This window comes from Xenopus tropicalis, chromosome 2 (genome assembly GCF_000004195.4).
Source record: "Xenopus tropicalis strain Nigerian chromosome 2, UCB_Xtro_10.0, whole genome shotgun sequence".
NCBI lineage: Eukaryota > Metazoa > Chordata > Amphibia > Anura > Pipidae > Xenopus > Xenopus tropicalis.
The window spans coordinates 89443434-89467688 of record NC_030678.2 but is presented as its reverse complement, the minus strand read 5'-3'; the positions used below and the strand labels follow the sequence as shown (position 1 = coordinate 89467688).

Here is a 24255-nt window from a genome sequence, read left to right as displayed (position 1 = left end):
TGTAAAAAAAAAAGGAACCACAAAATTAATACAAAGGCTTATGCCACATGTGGTGGATTCTCAGCCTGCAGATTAACACAGGACGAGAATCCGCCACTATGCTTGAATCAGAGCTCTTCTGTGTCTGCACCTAGCTCTGAAATGTGTGAATATGCAATTCATACTGAAATCTGCTCCATATGCCTGCACCTGGGCAAATGCAGTGGCTATGGATTCAGACACAGAAAAGTGCTGATTCAAGTGTAAAGGTGGATTCTCGGCCTGTGTTTGTCAATGTGTGGTATGAGCCTTAAGCTGCCCATACACGTAGCAATTACGATCTTTTGTAAAGAAAAGATATGGAGGTAGAATCCCTATTGTCTCTACCTCCGTATCTGACGATTCAGCCCTGAACCTCAATGGGGGAAATGAACGATCTTACCTGTGACCAATGGTTGCAGGAAAGATCGTAATTGCTATGTATATGGCCAGCTTAAGGCTTATACCACACAGGGACAAACAGAGGCCGAAAATCCACCTTTACACTTGAATCAGCATTTTTCTGTACCTGCAGCCAAAGCCACTGCATCGGCCTAGGCTCTGGCATATGGAGCAGATTTCAGTATGATTCAGCCCTAAACATAGATTCAGCCCTAAACATAGATTTTGCTTGGGTGCCTTCAACGTCACCCGATCAAAATCTTTTAACCCACCCGATTGACGAGACAACCAATATCTGCAGCCTTTGCGATATTGGTCGCCCTATTGATTCACCATACACGCATTGAATATTGTACGAAACCTTGTGTGTGCATGGCCAGCTTTTGATGAAGACAAGAGGTCCTCTGCACTCACCCATTATCAATATTATGACATTAAGACATTTTGTGCATTAAGATACTAAAAATCCCCCACCCCCCTTTAAACAAAACAGGGATTGATTGACATAGTTGGCCAACTCGAAAAAATTGCAATATATGGACAAGGCATCCCCTGTCTGGCCAGCCCTACACTCATTTTAATTTGGTTCATTAAGAATTTTACTGCTTCATTATACATTTTTCACAGTGATTTTTGAAGTGAAATTTTACCTACAACTTGCTTTTCAAGGTTAAAACTACCAAATGTTTGCCCTTTTATTGGCCACCACTGGGATCACCTGGCTGTAGTTGGGGAATGATGGTAGGTACAACATCGAGCTGGCCACTGCTCCTGTATAAACTAAGCAAAAAAGGGAAAGTTGACATCCAAATATCTTAATACGCTCTTCCTCCGAGGTCCAAAGAGAATATCAATTTTCTGCTTGAAATAAAATAAATTCAGAGTACAGGGATGTCATTATTTTGAAAATTTAGGATAAAAAATATTATACATACTGGGCTTTAACCTTAAAAGTATTTTATAGTAAAGCAGGATTTTTACATGTTGACATTGGATCAAATAATATGTCAACACAAAATCTCCTGAAAAGTATATTTACTAGTATCATAGTGTGCCAGGGGGTGTGTTAAATAAGAGCTTAAGTATTGTGGGGAACTTGCTGGACTCCCTGGTGCTAAACTACTGCTTGGTTTATGTGGTTTGCCACCTGTGTAAAAAACTGGGTTTCAGTGGTGACTTTGAGACGCGAGTCTGAGTTAGCTCATATGCATATCTAAGTGCCATTTACCATAATTATAGATTTTTATTTTATTAAGTAGGCTCATTCTATGCAGAATTTAACAACACTAAATGATTTCACAGATATGAACATGCTATTTATTTGCATTAGAAAAACAAAAAAATTTAATGTATGGTGATAAACATTGTTAATAAATTCAGTCTATTACATTTTTTAAATGTAACTGCTAATGTAATGTCTTCATTTATTTGTATTGGGTACACGTTGTGGTTGTTTTGTGTTATCAGAACATAGATATATCTTCCACTTTAAAAATAGAAGTAAATTACTTCTCTAGATTGAATTAAACACAATTTGTAATGTGCAGGGGGATTGATATAATACATTAAAAAAACAGTATATACCAATGTTCAACATCTGCCTAATAATTAAAGCCTATGTTGAACATGGGCTCTGCCCAATATTCTTAAACATTATTCATACCAGAAATTGTTATCCAATTCACATAGGACATTTGAAGTTAAAGGGCAAATACTGAATTGCAACTTCATTTATTTTCAGGGCAGGTCAGAAGGACTGACATTTCATATGAAAAGGAAAACGAAAAAGAAAAAAAAATGCATTCTAATAGGTGGCTGAGAATTGGATAAACATCACATTCTCCTTTGTGTGAAGAAAATAGACATATTATTGTGTTGGATGCAGACACAGCATGCAGTGTTCCCTTCTAACAGGTGACACATGGGATGGCAACTTTATTAGATTTTTATGTCAGTCCCATTATATTCTGACCCGCACAACTACATCCGGTTTGTAGTATGCGATGCTGCAAAATCTCCCGTGTATTTTAGCTCTTAGGCACAGGACCTCAGCGCAACCCCTTCTCTCAGCGATTGGCACAAGCACAGATCATCCTGTTGTACTGCATATGTGTTTATCGCAGAGGAACAAGGTACCGACCCTCAGGTCTGCCACTAGACATAGTGGCAAATATCCGTCAGTGGCACTGTGTTGTGCTTTTCAGCTTCTATAGATCATATCAAGGCTCCAGAAACAGGCAGCACATCATCAGCAACTTTATGTAAGTTTATTTAACAAGGAACATCTAATCCCTAAACACAGGGTGTAACTCTGCTGTACAAGAGAGAGCAATACCTAGCAGAACAGGCAGTGAAAGTAAAACTACTGCAAGTATAGCACAGTGCCCAATATTACTCCCAGTGGTAAACACACAGATAAATATACTACTTTTTTTTCTGTGAACTTTTTTTTCACCATATATGTACCCAAATGCAGAAATCTGGGTATTGCTTTTAGATCTTGAAGTAGTAGAACACCCTCAAATGTGTGCCTGTTCTTTAAATCCAGGCTCAACATATATCTTTTAAAAATGCGTCTTTCAACTTCAGTTACTGCACAAAGGTAAAAAAAAGTCTCATAAATTTAGCTATAAAATGTCATGCTGTAAAACTACAACTTTTAATTATACTAAAGCTAGCCAGCTAACTTTGGCTGACATCCAACTAATCAACCCTGCTTCAAAGTACAAACTGCCACAATTTCTAATCAGGTGTTGTTAAAGAAATAGTTTCCTATTAATTCAACTCCAAATGTGCCATTGTCCTACTGCTTTCCCAAGATAAGCAAGAGTATGACAAATCCATCTGGATGGCCAGTAGTTGATGAGATAAACTGATCTTCCAGGCCCTAGCTTTTTTGTTGGACAATGTGCTACAGAAACTGTGGAATATTAAATAAACACTGTGTGTGAGACAATACAGAATTTGACTGATGTTCCCTTGTTGTGTTGCACATACTCTTTGCAAATTAACTGCATACTAATGGTAATTTTGGTGCACTAATTGGCTTACTGGAAATTACTTGATGTGCACCACCACGGAAGCAAGCAAAATGCAAAGGTAACCAGCAAAAACATTTATGTGCTCCAATAAATCCACACTTAGGGAATTAGAATACAGTTTTGGTGATTTTTTTCTGGAGCAAGTTATTATCATAAAACATGAAGGGGAACTATTAGAAAATTGTTAAAGGAGAACTAAAGCCTAACTAAAGAAGTAGGGCAGAAATGTTGTACATTATGTTTTGGGCTTTTGTACCAGCCCAAGGCAACCACAGCCCGTTAGCAGGGAAGATCTGTGCCTCCACGATGCCCTGAAACTCCCTATCCTCTTTTCTGTTTATTCCCTGCACATGCTCTGTGGTGCTTTCAGTTACTGAGCTTAGGGACCTACTCAAAATATACTGCATAAATAGACTATAAATGTAACAGTAAAAGGCTGATTAGTAATTCATTCAGATTCACATTAAATGACAGATTTGAAACCAGGGCAACTGCATCAGAACTGAATAATTAACCCTGTAGAGTCATCTTATATGACAGACATATCTTATTTTCTGCTTGATAATTTGCAACGACCCCTAAGCTTAGCTTCTCAACCGCCACTCAGAGCACACTGAGCAAGTGCACTGTCCCGAACAGTTCTAACAGAGTCCAAGATAGGAATCTACTGTGACAACTGTTAAGACCTATATCATTACTACTATAGAGATGCTGAAACTTTTAGCAAATCCAGCCACTTTTGTTTTTTTTATAAAATAAGCCATATTTAGGGTTTAGTTTTCCTTTAAGTTGTTTCAGATAATGAAAAAATTTATTTTTCTAATTACAAATAAAGAAATCGGTGTTATTTTAAAGATATGCACATTGAGCTTCTACAGCTTCTCTTAGCTGTTCTGTATCCTGGCTGTATTGGATTTCAAACTCTGGCACCTGTCTCTGCACAGGAGGCAGCTGTGCTGCTGTATGTGTCATTCTGGCAATGTTATGTGAATACTAAATATGAATCTCATTGAAGAAGTTTAGGTTTATTTACCATTTAAAGAAAGGTCACATTAATGGCAAAATTGATATACTTGATGCAACTTGTCATTAACTATTTTAAACAAAAGGCAGGGAGATGCAAAAAAGTTAGACAAATTCCCTATTTTAACAACCCTTAAAAAGTGATCATATACACACAGGGAGGATATATAATTGAACCTCAAACATCTCCCCCCCCCCCACCTCTAGAAGAAAAGATTTTCAGATCACCCATGGTATCTGTCACGCCGAGCAGGTCAGATGAGATCACCACCCACAAGCACCTCACACTAGCTGGCGGCTTACCCAAGGGTGAGACAGGAAGCACAGCAGTGGAGAGAGGCTGGAAAGTCAAATTGCATAGTACCAAAGGAGTAGGCAGAAGAATAGTCAAATGAGTCCAGGTCGTGGCAGGCAGCAAAGGTTCACAGGTGAGGGTCAGGCAAGAAGTTCATATTAGCAGGTCAACAGGATAAGAGGACGCTAGGCACAAAAGAGCTTGATAACCGAGCACTGTTGCCTAAGTGTTTTGGCTATTTAAAGTGTTCGCATTTGGCAGCAAAAACATAACTTGCGTCAAACGCAAGTGCATAAAATGACTTGCACGTGTCGACATCATCGCAAATGCATTCCATCTGGCTTTGTGCGTTTCACCCAGATCTGTCACACACGCTGCGGGTGAGTGGCCTAACAGTATCCTTGTGTCATCAGGATGTAAAGATGTCTGGTTGCCAGGTAACAGCAGTCCTATACAAGTGTGAAAAACAGGTGATAGTAGGTGGGTCCTCAAGTACCTAGAAAGCTCACCTGACAGACTTGGGAAAGATCTAGGGCCATCTAGGGCAAAAAAGGCTTTCATGTGTTAGAGGGGTGAATGAAAGCAAACCACACATGTCAATACCTGCATTGTTTGAGACCTACCCTGATTTAACTCTCTGTCACCTGCAGTAATGGCACAGTCACCTTTGTTATTAATTTGCACCCAAATCCTATTTTACCCCTGCCATTAGGCTAATGCAAGACGAGGCGTAGGGCAGATATTTTTGGCAAGCGGAAAAGCGCTTGCCGAAAATATCCGCCCTACGCCTCATCTGACATCAGCCTTAAAATGCATTGAAAAGTAATTTGATCCTCAGATGCAATAGGGTCACGTTGTACTGACCCCCAAATGCCATCCCACCGGCTAGAATGTAAATCGCTGGTGGGATGGCAGCGTGGCGCCGAAGTTTCCTCTCAAGGCAACTTCTGTGATTTCGGCAAATCGCTGTGCCATGTATGCCATCCCACTGGCGATTTACATTCTAGCCGGTGGGATGGCATTTCGGGGAGATTATTTTCCCATCTGTCACGGCCCTTAGAAAGTTAAATTCCTGTTATTTCAATTCTTTTGGCTGACAGCCCAAATAAATGGATCAAAAGCACAGCAGGCATTAATTGTATGGCCTCTTGTAAATGGTATCTGTTTGTTTAGCCCATGTGCGATTGGTCAGATACTGTGATTGGCCTGTGCATGCCTACTTTAGGCTAATGCCACTTGAGGCGTAGGGTGGATATTTTCGGCAAGCGTAAAAGCAGGCACATGTAGCCGATATATGCATGAAAACGCGAGACTTCGCATTATCTCGCATTTTCATGGGTATATCGGCTACATGTGCCTGCACCCGAGCGTATCTCATTCATTCCGGTGCAGGCACATGTAGGAGGTGTAGGAGGCGTAGGGCGGAATTTTCAGCAAGTGCTTTTACGCTTGCCAAAAATATCCACCCTACACCTCGTGTGGCATTAGCCTTACATTGTTATCTTCTCTGGACAAGGACTGATGTGAATGATGTCTGTAGAGAGCTGTGGAATATATTGGCACTATATAAACATATAATAATAATTATAATAATATCATACTATATATAATATATATACTCTTTTCAGTGCTATAAAAATAAAAGATTACAACAATAATTAAATAGAAACCCCAATCTGCTATCATTTTGTCAGACAGAACCACATAGCTTTAAAACGTTTGCTTCTGTTTTTGAATAGCATTAGCTATAGGAGGTTAGGTAGCGAATCTTCCATTAGTTAAATATAACAACAGTAAGTTACGCAACACTTTATATTAATTAAAACAAATGGGTCATAAAATAATTTATCAAGTAAGGTGACAGACTGTGGAGCAAATTGGATTCGGTGGCTAGGGTATCGATAGAGGCTAATTTGGGTAGGAATGGAGATAACAAAACCTGGACAAAAGGGGTGAACAACCAAGTCAGGGGCAGAACCGTGATATTGGGTAGTGGCCCTGTAATATTTGGGGATGGTGTGGTGACATTGTGCCTGCTCACCACAATTATATGGAATATTCTGTTTTTACAAGCCTAGAAACTTGGCATTCCAATTCAAAGCTGGACAGGAAGCAACTCTGAATGGCCTGGTTACAAAACATTACAAACCAAATTTGTTTGGTTTGGTCTTCATAACTAATGCTGTAGGTAATGCTTTTATTTGCCTATATTTTGCAAGGCAGAATCACAAAGACTTACAGCTTCTGTTTGTTTTTAAATATAATTAGTTAAAAAAGGGTTATTTAGCAAATCCATAACATTCAGCCTTCATACTAAAATATGTTTAAATATTTCACATTTAAAATCACAACACTACACTGATTTTTAATATTTTTACTTAGACTAAGGCAGGGATACCCAACCAGTGTCTCAAGTGCAATGTGTTGCTCACCAACCCCATGAATGTTGCTCCCATTTTTGAATTTCTGACTTAAAGATAAGATTTGAAAGCATAAAGACCATGAGTACTGTCAAGCAGAGCCTCCTGTAGTCTGCCAGTCATCATTGGGCCATCCAATAACCAATCACAGCCCTTGTTGGCCATTCCCTAGGAAATGTTTTCATGCTTGGGTTGGTCCCTAACATTTTTCTACATTTAAATGTTGCTGATGGGTAAAAAAGGTGGGAGACCCCTGGACTAGAGTAAAGTTTGTCAACAATCAAAATGGCCGCGACTAGAGGGTGTTTCTAGTTGGCATTCAGGGAGGAGACTTGACCTTAGGCGGACCGGAGTTGCTTACGCGCCCGCGGGTCTCCCTAGTGATGACGTTGCTAGTAGACGCCGAAACACGTGACGCTGCGAGTGAGTGCGCTGTGCGAGCTGTGTGTGTGTGTTGCCTACGCGCGGCAAAGGCGAGGGAAGATGGCGGACGGGAAGGGAGAGTCCCGAACGGGGCTAGCCAGCAAAGACACACCGCCTTTATCGCTTTCCATGGCTCGAACCCACCGCTTGGCAGAAGACCTGAGGGAGCTAGAGGACACGCTGAAAGAGGACGATGTGTCTGCACCCTCCTCTTCTGTGTACTGCAGTCGCTTCTGCGAGGTGAGTGATGGCTGAGTTGGGTAGAAAAGGGAAACAACTGCACGCACCGCAGCTTCACATGAGCTGCAAATGTATCCGCTCGGCGGCTGTAGTGCCGGACTAGCCGTACCCAGCAAATTCACGGACTGGCTTTCGCCAGGGCTTGTTTGGGTCTTAGCGCAATGGTTTTATTTTGGTCTCTGACAGTGAGAGATGGGGGCGGGTATGTGGGAGGGTTAATGCTCTGTATAGCCTAATCCACTACCGCGATTCATTCGCATTGGGTGCTGCGCTAGTGAGGTTTGCACTATACATAATATGTGCTTGCCTTGCACGCATCAGTGGGGCTCATGGTTATTCTAACTGCCTTGGCAGGAATGGCGGCGGCAGGGGGCAAGTGAGGGCCTCTGACCGCTCCCACAATACATAGCGTCGGGTAACTGCGTTCTTGGTGCTGCAGTCAGTTCTAACATTTAAGTGCCAGAATGCACTGCAGAGATATTTCATTGGCTGGAACTGGGGCCCTGGGGAGGCTGCGGGGTGGTTTCAGGGGGTCCATGCATCTGTGTCATACATCTTATAGTGCTGTGGTAAAAATAAAATATAAATGTGTACGTGTGTATTTATAGAAACGATCAGGTGTCAGTTTAGCAACCTGTCTGCATAACATTCTCCCTGTTTCAACAGTTTCTTGAAGTAGGGGTTAAAGTGAAACTCTTTATTGGCAAACTGAATTGGATTTTAATTACCCCCTGGCTGGGCATAACTATGCCAAGAGGCAATTAAACATCTACACTCGAATGAAGTGATCAAAGCACATCAGACCTTTCAATATATATATATATTCATTAAACCTTTCCATTGCTTTCACTGTGCTATTTCATTTCTCTTCAAAGCAGATTGTGTTGACGTTCTTTGCACTTCTGCTTCTGACTTTGAAAAAAAATGTTACAGAAGCCAGTTTTCCTTCCTGTCAGTCTTCTGCTTCTGCTCCCAGGACTTCAAAACATTTATGATGTATTTTTTAATTTATTCTTGAAAATCTTTGATATTTATATTTTCTGGCCCTATGCAACAAACATAATTTGGGGAATGTTATGTGGCAGCAATACTTTTGCAAGCTTAAAACCAGAACAGTTGTAGGCCCTATAGTTTACAACAACTGATGTACTGATTGATGAGTGGGAGCATCGTAATCTTTAATAAGAACGTTCTAATTAAGTAAAATATTAATTATAGGAACTGGTAAAGAGAGTGAGCATTACAGAACTGTAGTGCAATGCAACTGCATTGTGTGTAGAAAGTGAAAGCAAAAGTTGTCTGATATAAACACTGAGTGTAAGCATTTTCTCTCCCTAGTAGCATGTAAGGGCGATCTATGTTTTCCATTATTAACTGCTTGAACTCTATTAATACAGTATACACAATTTTTTTCATGCTTAATACCATTAATGGTCTTGTGGTATTTTGTTGGCAGAGGACTATTGCGGTATTCTTAAATTTGGGACTTCTACGTTGAAATAATTTTATGCTTAGAGGGTAGCAGTAGTAATGGGATCCTTGTGGAAGACTGTATGTTCAGTTGACAAATGTTCATTAACTTATATAAGAGAAGTTATCTGGCAGTATACAGGAATAGCATTGTAAAGGGATGTGGTATATACAGGAACCGCTATTTTTATTTTGAATATTTGCATTAGTAGCTTGCGAGAAGAATTTTAACATGTCCTTTAACAGTAACAGTTTTTGTACTAAAGGGGTGGTTCACCTTTTATTTAACTTTTAGTATGTTGTGGAATGTCCTATACCAAGCAACTTTGCAATTGGTCTTCATTATTTATCATTTTTGAATTATTTGCCTCTCTTTTACATCTGTCCAGCTTTGAAATGGGCTCACTAACCCCAGCAGCCAAAAAACATTTGCTCTGCTAGGCAACAATTTTATTGTTACTTTCCTTATCTTTCTATTCAGTCCCTTCCCTATTTAAATTAGTCTCGGAATATCGATGTGTATATCATACTAAAGGTTAATTTAAAGGTGAAACAACCCCTTTAAAGACCAGGTTTGTTCATCTTGGTAGTTTTTATGGGATGCATAAACATGTTTATATCAAATTAAGGGGACATTTACTAATGCTTAATTTTGTTTTATGCCAGAACCCAATTTTGTGATTTATTGTGGGACCAAACTGCGACATTTGGATCTAAAAATAAGCCGTCTAAAACCTGACAAAATCATGTAGAAGTCAGTGGCAGGTGTCCCCTTTACCAACTGGAAGATCTTTCTTTGCTTTGTGGTTTTAGAGCAGGTGTCCCCAAACTTTCTTACTCAAGAGCCACCGTTAAATGTAAGAAGAGAGCAACACAAGCATCATAAAAGTTCATGAAGGTCTAAAGGTGGCCATACACGTGGCGATTTTAGATCGTACAATCTGCCACTGACCGCTCAGGACTGAAACGGCAGATAAGGAGGTAGAAACAATAGGATTTCTACCTCCTTCTGCCGATTCAGCCTTGACGGCAGACTTTGATCAGGCGCCTTCTATGGCGCCCGATCAAAATCTTTTAACCTGGCCTATCGGCGAGTCGACCGATATCAGCAGCATCCTGGGAAATCGGTCGACTCACCGACTTGCCATACACGCACCGAATATGGTACGAAATGAGGTTCCGTACAATATTATCGGTGCGTGTATGGCTAGCTTCAGGGCATAAGGGCTAAGATTGGCTATTGGGTAGCCTCTATGCACACAATCAGCTTATTGGAGGTTTTATTTGGTAGTTAATCTTGTTTTTTTTTTTTCAACTAAAACTTTCCACCACGTCAGGAATTCAGAAATAACTACCTGGTTTGGGGGCACTGAGAGCAACATATTGCTCACAAGCCACTGGTTGGGGATCACTGCTTTGGAGGTTTTCGTGTTTTTTAATACTGGCTTTTGTATGACGATACAAAAAATCACGTTTTTGGTGCTTTCCGCATCTTTTTCATTTGTGCTTTTTCAATTTGGATCTTTTAATAAATGACTTAGACAGTCATGGTTTTCTGGAAATTAGTTTTAACTGGTACACAATCTAATTGTTGATAGTATCATTCACTGTTATGCAAGAGAGATATTTACTAAAATGCTAAAGTAGCCTGCCCTTGCTGTTGCTTCCTAACTTAAATAGGATGACTCACAAGATAAAGGTCAGATTTATCAAAATTTGAGTCTGTGAAAAAAAAATACGGATGTAAAAAAAATAACTGCGAAAACTCGTGCAACTTTTCTTTTTGAATGCTAGCTTAGTTAAGAAAAAGCGCAACAATATTCCCACATATGTATTGGAAAAAAAAGTCACACACTGGCAAGAAGTTCCATTCATTTTCAATGAGGCTAAAAAACTCAAATGTTTTAATAACAACGCAAAGCTGATTCTCTGACTTATATTGATTCTCACCAACTTTTACCAAGTTTTTTCTGGCGACTTTTCTCAGATTTTTTTCTTTAATAAATACGGACTATTCATGGTTCTTAAGAATATACTCAAGTATAGTCACATTTGTGTTTTTTCACTGTTTATTTTTCTCAAATCGTGAAAAAACACATAAATTCGAATTTTGATAAATCGGCCTCAAAGTGTGTTGGAGGGGGGGATGCAGGCAATACTTTATTTGTGTGGCAGACACGGATTTTTTCATTTTGCAAAAACCTGTGGCTATTCTTGACTCAGGGCAGGGTGCAAGAGCGTGAAATACTATTTATTTTTGACACTATGTACATTGCCCTGACCTTGATGTTCTCATGCATCTAAAATATCAATAGGAACAATATAACATAATACAAAAGAAAATTAGGACATGTGAACCAAATATGTTATTTAATGTACCATGCTAGGATTGTTGTTCCTCTGATGGTATGAAGGAAGGTGACATCTCTGCACCTCTCTTTTTGCTCAGAATTCATAGGTGATGGTTGTTTTATCCAGGTGAAAAGTTTTTTTGATTTTTTTTTTTGTTTGGTGGAGGTAAGGGTTGGGGAAAAATAGTTTAGGGTTAGTGTATCTGCCGAAGTGAGCTTTTCAGAGATGCTGATATTCTGTTACTGACCTCACCCTTGGGCATTGTGTTTCTCATGTCCCCATAAAGTTTTATGTGCCATAAACCTTAATATAGATAATAAATCTTAAAAACAAATGTGATGCATTTTAAATTCTAAACTTGCATCTCCTTATGTGGAAAGCAACAGAAATGCATGAGGCATGACTAAAAGGACCAAATCCAACATATCACATAAGCTCACGAACGTTCTTTTTGTACTTCGTATAGATAGTTGCCTTAACAGTGTCAGCCACTAGTTTGAGCATCAGATAATGCGTATTGATGGCATGGTCCGAAAAGTGATTGTTTGAAAAAAAGACATTTGTAAAGTTACATTTTGAAAGTGCAGATAAGTGTATGGAAGGGGGATCCTTTCAAGCAGCTTTGCCAATAACTAAATATACAGGTTGAAACAACTGTTGTCGAATTAAGTAAACTTGAATTGTGAGCAGACCTTGTAAATTTGTGCTTGGAGATCGATCATTTTAATGCCAGATTGGCTAAGAATGAGTGAACTAACTATATCAGTTCGCCTATTGCCTTCATATGTGCACATTAGACTAGTAAATTATTCATATAGGCTACTTAATTGGATTACTCAATTCTAAAGCCCCCAGCAGCTATGTAACCAGTCTGATTGGTTCTTCATTTTACAGCACTGTTTAAAGGACATGTCAACCCCAAAAATATTTTTTTGCCTAATAAAAGAAAACTTAATTCTAAGCTACTTTCCAATGTACATTCATTATATATTTGTAATGGTTTTTTAGTTATTTGTATAAATAACTGCTATTAAAAGCAGTGTCTGCCTGTCCTTTCTATTCTCTGCCCTGGTGGCTCTGGCGTTTGAAACAAACGCCAGTAGACTGACAGACCTGCCTTGCTGGAGGAGCTTGGCACTTGCAACATTGTTTAAAAAGTAACAACCAGGCGCTCAGCAAATGCTGCTTTCTATAGCAATTACATTTACAAATAACTTTTAAAGCACTAATAATTTTTAATAAATTTATATGGAAAATTGCTTAGAATTATGTTTTCTTTTATTAGGCAATAAATTGTTTTAGAGGGTATCTTACTAGCTGTTACAGCACATAAACAGCAGACAGCCAGACGTGGGACGTGCTGATCATGAAAATTATATAGCACTACAGTAGAACCCCCAATTTACATCCCCGGATTTTAAGTTTTCCCGCTTTTTACACCGTTTTTTTGTGGTCCCACCAATTTTAATGTATTCCTATGGGCTCTATTCCCGGATTTTACATATGAATTTCCCGCATTTTACACTGTTTTTATCATGCCTCTCCCTAGCAAATCGCTTAGTTTTAAGGTAAAAATACAGCTTACTTTAGGAATTAAAGTTTCCCCCATGTCTTGCGATCACAGGCGCCATCTTAGGAAGGTCAGCGTCACCACTATCGCCTCATATTTCATACTGCGCGAGAGTTGCACAAGTATGGGGAACAGCTGTACAAGGTGCAGATTTTTAAAAGAGTACAGATTTTTGTTTCAGTGCTGTACAGTATTCTTTTCCGCATCTTATTAATTTATAGTGATATTCAAACTTTTAGCAAACACATGCATTAAATGCAAAATGTTTTACAGTACTGTAAAAAGTTGTTTCAGTACTTCTGCTAAAACCTGTGAAATAACTCAGTAAAGGAACTGTGTTGAAAATAAAAATTTATTCCTGTACTTATTTCCTTTAAATCATTGACATTTATGTGTCCTTAACACATTTCCCTGATTTTACATTTTCCCTGATTTTACATCTTTTTTTCATGGTCCCCTGAAAAACGTAAAATGGGGGTTCTACTGTATTTATATTTTGGTACCCTACGAATATGTGGGATTAATTTGTCTTTGTGTCCAAAAGAGGGGGATGTGGTTGATATAGTACTCTATATGACTTTTGTGTTGACATGTTATTCTTTTGTGAAATAAATTGCCATGTTTGGCAAAAAGCTGGTAAGGTTATTTGTAATGGGTTGTGTTGCCGTGTTTTCTATTTAGTGGCATGTCCACTTCTAAATTACAGGTATGGGATCCCTTATCCGGAAACCCATTACCCAGAAAGCTCAGAATTATGGAAAGCCTGTCTCCGATAGACTCCATTTTAATCAAATAATTCAGAATTTTAAAACTGATTTCCTTTTTCCCTGTAATAATAAAACAGTATCTTGTACTTGATCCCAACTAAGATATAATTAATCCTTATTGGATGCAAAACAAGCCTATTGGGTTTAATTAATGTTTTATTGATTTTTTTTTTTTTTTAGTATACTTAAGGTATGGAGATCCAAATTATGGAAAAACCCCTTATACGGAATACCTTTGGTCCTGAGCATTCTGGATAATGGGTCCTATACCTGTATTTTCATTTTTTCATACCTAACTAAAAATTGTCTCTTGGAAATTAAATCCTTCTACTCTTTGGCTTGGTCCCGCCAGTAGACTGCGATAGAGCCTGGATATTAACTTGTGGGTCTGCAGAAAGCTTTTCCTTCCCCTGGGGTAGCTTGGAGTTTTGCATTTTTGCTGAGTTGTTTTAATAGTCAGAACCAGCAGTGAAAGGGACAGTGCAAAACCGGTTTTAATATCCATTGCATTTACAAAATGTACATATAACATAAAATGGCAAGTTGCTTGAAGAAGGATATGCAACCAATTAAGGCATATGCTAATAACAGCTATAGGAACTATTATGTGGAATATTGCGGGCCAGTGTGTTTTCTTGGTAATTATTTTTATGTGATTTCTCAGATGCCCATTGCTCATGATTAGACTTATCCTCTCAATTTTTAAGAAACTAAGTTGCAATTAGATAACTACTGTTAGTCACTTCAGCTGTCTGTAAAGGAGTCAAGGTCACATGTTGCACAACTGTAAGGGTGGAGCAGCACTGACAGCTGGCACATCAAAGGGGGCTTCTTTTCAGAGTAGGAAAAAGAAGCTGATGGCAGTGAAATTTTATACAACAACTCGTAACTTCACAACTCATTCTTCATTGTGCAAGCTGTGTGTGTTATATGACCTTTTATTAAATTGTCGACGCTTTATGGTAAAGCTGCTGCTTGGGTTGAGCACCTAATCCCCCTCTTTTCCTTGAAATTATGTTTACAGCTGTAAGAATCAGACATATCATAAAAACAATTCCCAGTGAGCACAATAAAAATGATGCACTGTAAAATCTGACTTAAGGGATCAGGGATCTTTCCATAATTTGGATCTCCATATCTTAAAGGAACAGTAACACCAAAAAATGAAAGAGCTTTAAAGTAATAAAAATATAATGCACTGTTGCCTTGCACTGGTAAAACTAGTGTGTTTGCTACAGTATCACTACTATAATTTATATAATAAGCTGCTGTGTAGCCATGGGGGCAGCCAATGAAGCTGGAAAAAAGGAGAAAGGGCACAGGTTACATAGCAGATAACAGATAAGCTCTGTAGAATACAATAGTGTTTTATCTGTTATCTGCTATGTGCCTGTGCCTTTTCTCCTTTGAATGGCTGCCTCCATAGCTACATAGCAGCTTATTTATATAAATTATAGTAGACTTTGTGAAGTAAACACACAACTTTTACCAGTGCAGGGCAGCAGCACATTATATTTTAGTTACTTTTATACACTTTCATTTTTTGGTGTTACTGTTCCTTTAAGTCTGCTAAAAATCATTTAAATATTGAATAAACCCAATGGGATATTTTTGTTTCCAATAAGGATTAATTATATCTTAGTTAGGATCAAGTACAAGGTACTGTTTTATTATTACAGAGCAAAAGGAAAAGAAATTTATGAATTAGAATTATTTGCTTATAATGGAGTCTATGGGAGATGACCTTTCCGTAATTCAGAACTTTCTGGACAATGGGTTTCCAGATAAGGAATCCCATACTTGTACTAGATTCCACATGCACAAATGTCCCTAGAGTATGCAGTTATATCTTTAAAGGAGATCTAAAACAAACTAAACATTTCCCAGAATGTTTGTTTTTTTTTGCATTGTACATTATTGTTTCTGATTATCATATATTATAAAAATTATATTAATTGTTGCACTGCTAATTTAATGAAACTCCTGTTCGGTCAGTAGGCTGGATACCCCGACTCAGAAATTAAGTAACTGAACAGAGGAGAGTCTTCTGATGTCAAAAGACTCTCTTCTCTGCTCAGTGAACTAGTTTTCTGATGACTGGCTGGTCAGCCAGATTAAACAGTAGGTGGTGCTGCTGTTCTAAATTAGAAATGTTAAAACTGCTAATAATTTAAAAAGTAAAAAAATGTAAAATAAAAAAAAAGTAGAAGAGAAGTAGAAGAGCAAGAGTACGGTTACATCCATCCAAGGGTTTAGAGCCTCTTTAAGAACACCATAAGTCTGACACTTCTTGTACAGTGAGGTGGGACTTATAAATTACAGAGGCTGTGACCCATGCTTTGCATTAAGTGAAAGCTGTGTCTTCCTGTCAACAGAGAACTGTCTAGAAAAAAAAAAAAGTAGTCATTGAACAGTAAATATATACAGTGGCTTGCAAAAGTATTCGGCCCCCTTGAACTTTTCCACATTTTGTCACATTACAGCCACAAACATGAATCAAATTTTATTGGAATTCCACGTGAAAGACCAATACAAAGTGGTGTACATGTGAGAAGTGGAACGAAAATCATACATGATTCCAAACATTTTTTACAAATAAATAACTGCAAAGTGGGGTGTGCGTAATTATTCAGCCCCCTTTGGTCTGAGTGCAGTCAGTTGCCCATAGCCATTGCCTGATGAGTGCTAATGACTAAATAGAGTGCACCTGTGTGTAATCTAATGTCAGTACAAATACAGCTGCTCTGTGACGGCCTCAGAGGTTGTCTAAGAGAATATTGGGAGCAACAACACCATGAAGTCCAAAGAACACACCAGACAGGTCAGGGATAAAGTTATTGAGAAATTTAAAGCAGGCTTAGGCTACAAAAAGATTTCCAAAGCCTTGAACATCCCACGGAGCACTGTTCAAGCGATCATTCAGAAATGGAAGGAGTATGGCACAACTGTAAACCTACCAAGACAAGGTCGTCCACCTAAACTCACAGGCCGAACAAGGAGAGCGCTGATCAGAAATGCAGCCAAGAGGCCCATGGTGACTCTGGACGAGCTGCAGAGATCTACAGCTCAGGTGGGGGAATCTGTCCATAGGACAACTATTAGTCGTGCACTGCACAAAGTTGGCCTTTATGGAAGAGTGGCAAGAAGAAAGCCATTGTTAACAGAAAACCATAAGAAGTCCCGTTTGCAGTTTGCCACAAGCCATGTGGGGGACACAGCAAACGTGTGGAAGAAGGTGCTCTGGTCAGATGAGACCAAAATGGAACTTTTTGGCCAAAATGCAAAACGCTATGTGTGGCGGAAAACTAACACTGCACATGACTCTGAACACACCATCCCCACTGTCACATATGGTGGTGGCAGCATCATGCTCTGGGGGGGCTTCTCTTCAGCAGGGACAGGGAAGCTGATCAGGGTTGATGGGAAGATGGATGGAGCCAAATACAGGGCAATCTTGGAAGAAAACCTCTTGGAGTCTGCAAAAGACTTGAGACTGGGGCGGAGGTTCACCTTCCAGCAGGACAACGACCCTAAACATAAAGCCAGGGCAACAATGGAATGGTTTAAAACAAAACATATCCATGTGTTAGAATGGCCCAGTCACAGTCCAGATCTAAATCCAATCGAGAATCTGTGGCAAGATCTGAAAACTGCTGTTCACAAACACTGTCCATCTAATCTGACTGAGCTGGAGCTGTTTTGCAAAGAAGAATGGGCAAGGATTTCAGTCTCTAGATGTGCAAAGCTGGTAGAGACATACCCTAAAAGACTGGCAGCTGTAATTGCAGCAAAAGGTGGTTCTACAAAGTATTGACTCAGGGCTGAATAATTACGCACACCCCACTTTGCAGTTATTTATTTGTAAAAAATGTTTAGAATCATGTATGATTTTCATTCCACTTCTCACATGTACACCACTTTGTATTGGTCTTTCACGTGGAATTCCAATAAAATTGATTCATGTTTGTGGCTGTAATGTGCCAAAATGTGGAAAAGTTCAAGGGGGCCGAATACTTTTGCAAGCCGCTGTATGTTGTCAGTGACTTGAAACATCGGGTTTGTAAATTAATTAAAAAAAAAACATATCTTAACAGCTACAAAAAGTTGCGACAATTCGCGCAAGTCTTAAACGGCTACGAAAAAGTTGTAGCGGCGACGAAAAAAATACGAAAAAGTCGCAAAATTTTCGTTTCCAATCCGAATTTTTCCCATTTGGATTCATGGATTAGTACATGTGCCCCTAAGTCTACATGGAGGTTACTATGAAGGACTGCACCCAGGCAGACTAACTCCTAAAGTCGTGAGTGCCGACGTTTCTTCTTGAGATATAGATATCGAACCAAGGGTGGCACTCTGCTTAAGCCTTTGTCTCGGGTGCAAGGTAAATGGTTTAAATATCTAAAAAAAGACCAGCACCGCCAAGTTTATTACAAAAAAATCAATTATATATCAAAAAAATTTTTTTTTGAGAAACCTTGTTCATAGTATGACAGTGGCCCTTCAGATGATTGCGTCAGTTGGTCTCTGATTTCTAGTTCAGCAACTTTGCTGCAATAAAACAACTGAGATTTATGCATATTGTAAGCATTTTTATTGTAATATTTTGTAGGCTTTAGAGCAGGGCTGTATACCTTTTTCCAAGTGGTGGGTGTGACCCTTTCTCCAGATCGGCGATGGATTGTCAGGCAGGTTGGAGGTGAGGGATACGGCACTTCTGCATTATTTAGAAAGGACTCACGGTCTTTCATTTATCTAATGAGGTTCGATTGGACTGGCCCACATTTGGGAGAGGTAAAAGTGCTTAAACTCCTAAAAGAATTAAATAGAATTGTTAATAAGCTTTTTGAGAAAGGCAAATTCAAAATCAGCTTTATTTACCTTTGCAGTCCTTTCCCCTTCAAAAGTACATCACGATAAACAGTTGAAGCTGTGTGCACTTCATCTCTGTGATGGAGTTGGCATTTAAACTTTCACAGTAGGTTCTAAGAAAGCAGGTGTTCTGTCAACCGTTGTTCTCCACCCTACCTAAACAGTGTGCTATTTTTTAGCCCACGGGATGAAGAAACACGGGGTCCATTAGAGGCATGTTATAAAAATGTATTGTTAGGCTGGTAGGATTGAAAGAGAGCGTTTCTTTAGGACGCAAACATTGCTGTATTTGCAGTTATAACATGAGCCCATTTTTGTTAAGAATATTCCAGTGTCACTTTTAGCTGTTTATCAGAAGTTAATGTGACAGCAGAATGTAAATAAGCCCTTTCTGACAAGCCAACTTTTTTTTGTCCGCTGATTCTTGATTATAACGCAGAGTAATTACAAACTTTGATAAGCAATAGATAAGCATTCCTCCAAACTTATTTTTGTACTGGTTGTTTTGTTTTATATTTTTTAGATACTAATGCAGCATACTGAAGAAAATACAGCTTCAGAAAACTTAAGTCATTGTGCAGGTGTTTATGGAACTGCTTTGCAGAGCTTTGCTACTGCTCGCCCTTACCTCACTACTGAATGTGAAGATGTTTTGCTTCTACTCGGAAGGCTTTTGTTGTAAGTATTCTTTATACATTTTTACATAAATGAAATAGATTGACAACAGATGTGTGAACTGTTTAAAAGGGGTGAACCAATAAAAATGTATAATGTTAAACAGTTTTGAAGACAGATTACACTGAACTTCATGATTTTTTATTTTTTTTTGTAAAGTCATCAACAAGATTTTTGTGTTGCATTAAACTTAAATCTCACTTCAGCTGCTAAAAACTTTGTTGTATAACCTGCTTTTTATGCTGATAAGTGAGGGTTGCAGGGTAGGCAGAAACCATTTTACATAGCAAGAATGAATACAGTTTATAGTTTCTCTGGATGTATCAGTTTTAATCTTTTCCATATCTCCCAACTTAGAAGCTGTTTTGAAGTAATACTTTCAATGACCGAAGATGATCTCTCATGCAATTATGGATTGCAATTAAAGAAATCTATTATGGTAAATGCCTTTTAATCTTTGTTTTTAGACTGTTTTTTTTACTCTGTCAAATGCTTTATTAGATTTTGGAATTACTCTATTGTTACATGCTTACTGTAAAAGCAGTGTGGCAGAGATTTTATGTATTTGTGAAGTATTCCCTTTTAGAACAAAAGGTCACATTTCAAGCAATCTACTTTCTTAATATAAATTAAATGGTTTTGGTCATAGGAAAACATTTTTTTTTTCTTTTTTCAAAATGCATCAGTTAATAGTGCTCCTCCAGTAGAATCCTGCAGTGAAATCAATTTTTTAAAAGAGAAACAGATTTTTTCTATATTTAATTTTCTTTTCCAAGTGCCCCCAACCATATGACATGTGCTTTAAAGAACTTCAGTCACTCTTTACTTCAGCACTGCAAGTTGGACTGATGTCACCCCTTCCCTTTCCTCCCCAGCAGCCTATCAACCGAACAACGGGCAGGTAAGAAGATAACAGCTCCCAGACACCTGCTGAAGGATTCAGCTCTCTCAACTGATAGAAACTCCATGTTTCTATGCTGCTGTTACTGCTCTGCTGTGGATTAATAGCACTGCTGGGGAAAAAAACCCTTCTGTATTTTAGTGAGTGGGAAAACGGGAGATTAAACCCAAGTAATGGGTTCTATTCAGTGATCTGAAATTCATTGGGTGACCTTATTTAAATATAGTGAAAGGCAGTGGGAATTTTAGCCCCAAATATATACAGTAAGATGTACCCCAGATCACCCATACCCTTCTAAAAAGCAGGTTACCTAAAGGCTGAAAAAGGTTTCTGCATTTTTACCTGTAATCTACATTTAAGTGTAAAAAGTTGGGGAGCAACGCAAGTATAAAAAAAAATTCATGGGGTGTCATTTATGGGTTGGAATTGACTATTTGACAGCCTACAGGAGGCTCTTTGGCAGTACACCTGGTTTTTATGCAACCAAAACTTGCTTCCAAGCAGGGAATTCAAAGATTAGCACCTACTTTGAGACCACTGGGAGCAACATCCAAGGGGCTGGTGAGCAACATGTTGCTCGTGAGCTATGATTAACACCACACTGAGCCAGTGCCTTTTTGGAAGAAGAGGAGTGATGGACAGGGTACTTATTAGCACTGCCATACGCCTCTCATGCACCAGCATCTTTTACTCCACCCTCAGTGTGCACATACATTTTACAAACTTTTTTGCTGATTTCTGTACTGTGTGTCCGCAAGCGTAAAGGAGAATGGGGCATTGGGAAAGTATGGTGGAGAAAATACCCCAGGCTGGTGCATTTTTGTAAGAAAAGCTCCAATGGTGGTCTGAGTAAGCAACTGGAATCACAGAGGGAGGTGGATTTTAACAACTTTGCTTCACCTTTTAACCTTTTTTTTTTTTTTTTTCCTACATTGCATGTTGCCTTCTATGGGATTTGACATCTGAAACCATTTTAAAATATTGAATTTCTAGACAATTTTCCAGTTACATTTTTAATTGTGCTTCTAAAACCAACCACACGTGATTGGCCATCCATGGGTTGGATAATCTGACAAAACTCCAGTATATGCAAAGGATGCCTGTGGTCCGCTTGCATTTACAATGCCCTTCTTAACAATTCTGCTAAAATAATTACTTCTGTAATTTCCCATACTCTTTTCAACAGATAAATATATACATAATAAAAATAATTTAAACAAGAATTTTTAAAACAAAGAAAGCATTCTGTCAACTCAAGTTTAATTTGAAGCAAAAATTAAACCTTCACTCCCTTGTCATGTCAATTGTGTGTGTGTGTGGTTCCATGTTGTCAAACTAGAGTCTGCTAGGTAATCAACTATGTAACTGTGGATAAAAAACCTCATGGTATGGTATTGAGCAATGTAAAGCATTCTGTGAGTTATTTAGCTTAACTTGTTTTTTTGTTTTTTTTTAATAAAATACATGTATTTATTATCTAACAGGATTCACATAACATACTAGTGGAATTTGGAAATAACAATTTACAGTTATTGATTGATATGGTCCAGAATGGAGGAGCTTGGAAAAACCATGTTCTAGTTAAAATATTGTCTCAACAACCTGTTGAGCCTGAAGAAGGTAAGTCTCATTATTTTAATTTTTACTTAAAGGAGAACCTAACTAAAGACCTAGGCTAGAAATATTGTACATTATTGTTTTGGGCTTCTGTACCAATCCAAGGCAACCACAGCCCTTTAGCAGGGAAGATCTGTATCTCTGAAGATGCCCCCAGTAGCTCCCCATGTTCTTTTCTTCTGATTCACTGCACATGTTCTGTGCTGCTGTCAGTTACCTGAGCTTATGGGCCGACTCACAATATTCTGTATATATAGGATATAAATGTCACAATTTAAGGCTGATTAGTAATTCATTCACATTACATGGCAGCTATGAAACCAGCACAATTAGCATCAGAATTTAATATTCAGCCACGTAACATCAGTTTATATGACAGGTCAGCCTTATTTTGTCATTTAGCTTCTCAACAGCTGCTCAGAGCACACTGAGCATGTGCACTGTCCCAGACAGTTTTAACAGAATCCAAAATGGGGAGCTCCTGTGGCAACTGTAAAGACCTATATCATTACTACTATAGATATTCTGAAACGGTTGGCTAGTGCAGTGCATTTAGTATATAAAATATGGCATTTCTAGCCATCTCCCATAAATCAATAATAATAATAATAATTAATAAAAATTTTAATCAAATAATTCAATGTTTTAAAATTGATTTCCTTTTTCTCTGTAATATTAAAACAGTACCTTGTACTTGATCCCTTAATAAGACACAATGAATTCTTATTGGAGGCTAAACAATACTGTTGGGGCTATTTATTGCTTAACTGTTTTCTTAGTAGACTTAAGGTACGGAAATCCAAATACTGATAGGCCCATTTTCCGGAAGACTCCGAGTCCTGAGCATTCTGGATTACAGGTCCCATGCCTGAATTGTATTTGTGGTTAATCAAATATACATGGTGCATTTTAGTGTAATGTGCCTATTAACCTTAATATATATGTCCCTTATTTTTGCCATCCTGAATTGACAAGTCTACATTCGATCTAACTTTTGCATTCTAGCACTAAATAATTTACTTTCTCATACTCCATTTTACACTGTCTCTTCAGCCTTTCTAGCACATTATACTTCCACAAAAATCCACATTCTTAAAGGAATACTGTCATGGGAAAACATGTCTATTAACACATCAGTTAATAGAGCTTCTCTCTTAATTTTGAAATTTCACATGAGGCTAGCCATATTCTTCATTTCCCAGGTTGCCACAGCCGTGTGACCTGTGCTCTGATAAACTTCAGTTACACTTTACTGCTGGGCTGCAAGTTAGAGTGATATCACCCCCCTCCCAGCAGCCGATCAGCAGAACAATGGGAAGGCAGTAAGATAGCATCTCCCAGTAGATATCAGAATAGCACTCAATAGTAAGTTATACAAGTGTGGCTTGGGACTTAAGGTGGCCGTACACGCTAAGATCCGCTCGCTTGGTGATCTTCTCCCGATATCCCCATCCCTGGGGCCAAACAATCTAATTAGAACGACTGGTATAGGTGTCCATCGGTTCGGGGACCGCATCAACTGATCCGACTAAATTTTTAAACCTGCACAATTTCAGGCGAGGTGTCGTTAGTGCCCTTACATGGACCGATAAGCTGCCAAATCGGTCTAATGGACCGATATCGGCAGCTTGAATCAGCCCGTGTATGGCCAGCTTTAGGTTATCTGAAAGCTGTTCTAATGTGTAGCGCTGGCTCCTTCTGAAAGCTCAAGAATACAATTTTAAAAGGTAGAGTGAATGATTTGTTATGTAAATTGCGTAATTTAGAAATAAAAAGTACAAAGTTTAAACAGCTGTCCTTTTCTTGTCTGCCAAAAGACAGGAAAACCGAAAAGTGGCTGTAACAAAAATAAATTCTTGTACTGCTGTACAGTCTGGGACTGGGGAGAGGAGACTTTTTAGTAGCGTCTTAATATTTTTAGCATAAGTGCATAAGTAATGGTATCACCATTAAGCTTAAAAATATTGCTTTTAAAGGAGAAGGAAAGTTAGTCACTGAGAGGTTCCAAAATGTTAGGCACCCCCCCAGTAATTGCTGACTTAAGCAGATTTCTTATTGCAATCAAGCAAATTCCAATTTAACACATTAGTACAGGGGTCGGGAACCTTTTTGGCTGAGAGAGCCATAAACACCACATATTTTAAAATGTAATTCCGTGAGAGCCATACAATA

General features: G+C 38.6%; 1 protein-coding gene across 3 annotated transcripts in view; it reads left to right on the top strand.

Annotated features, from left to right (window-relative positions):
- The first annotated feature begins 7458 nt into the window (after positions 1-7458).
- rlf (rearranged L-myc fusion) overlaps positions 7459-24255 on the top strand; it is a 28418-nt gene continuing 11621 nt past the window's right edge. The window contains exons 1-5 of one of the 3 annotated variants that reach the window (XM_031895630.1): positions 7459-7862; positions 18631-18812; positions 19414-19568; positions 19923-20004; positions 21951-22086. In XM_031895630.1, coding sequence (XP_031751490.1) covers positions 7583-7862; positions 18631-18812; positions 19414-19568; positions 19923-20004; positions 21951-22086 — 835 coding nt within the window. In that variant the 5' untranslated portion in view covers positions 7459-7582. 3 annotated transcript variants of the gene reach the window in all.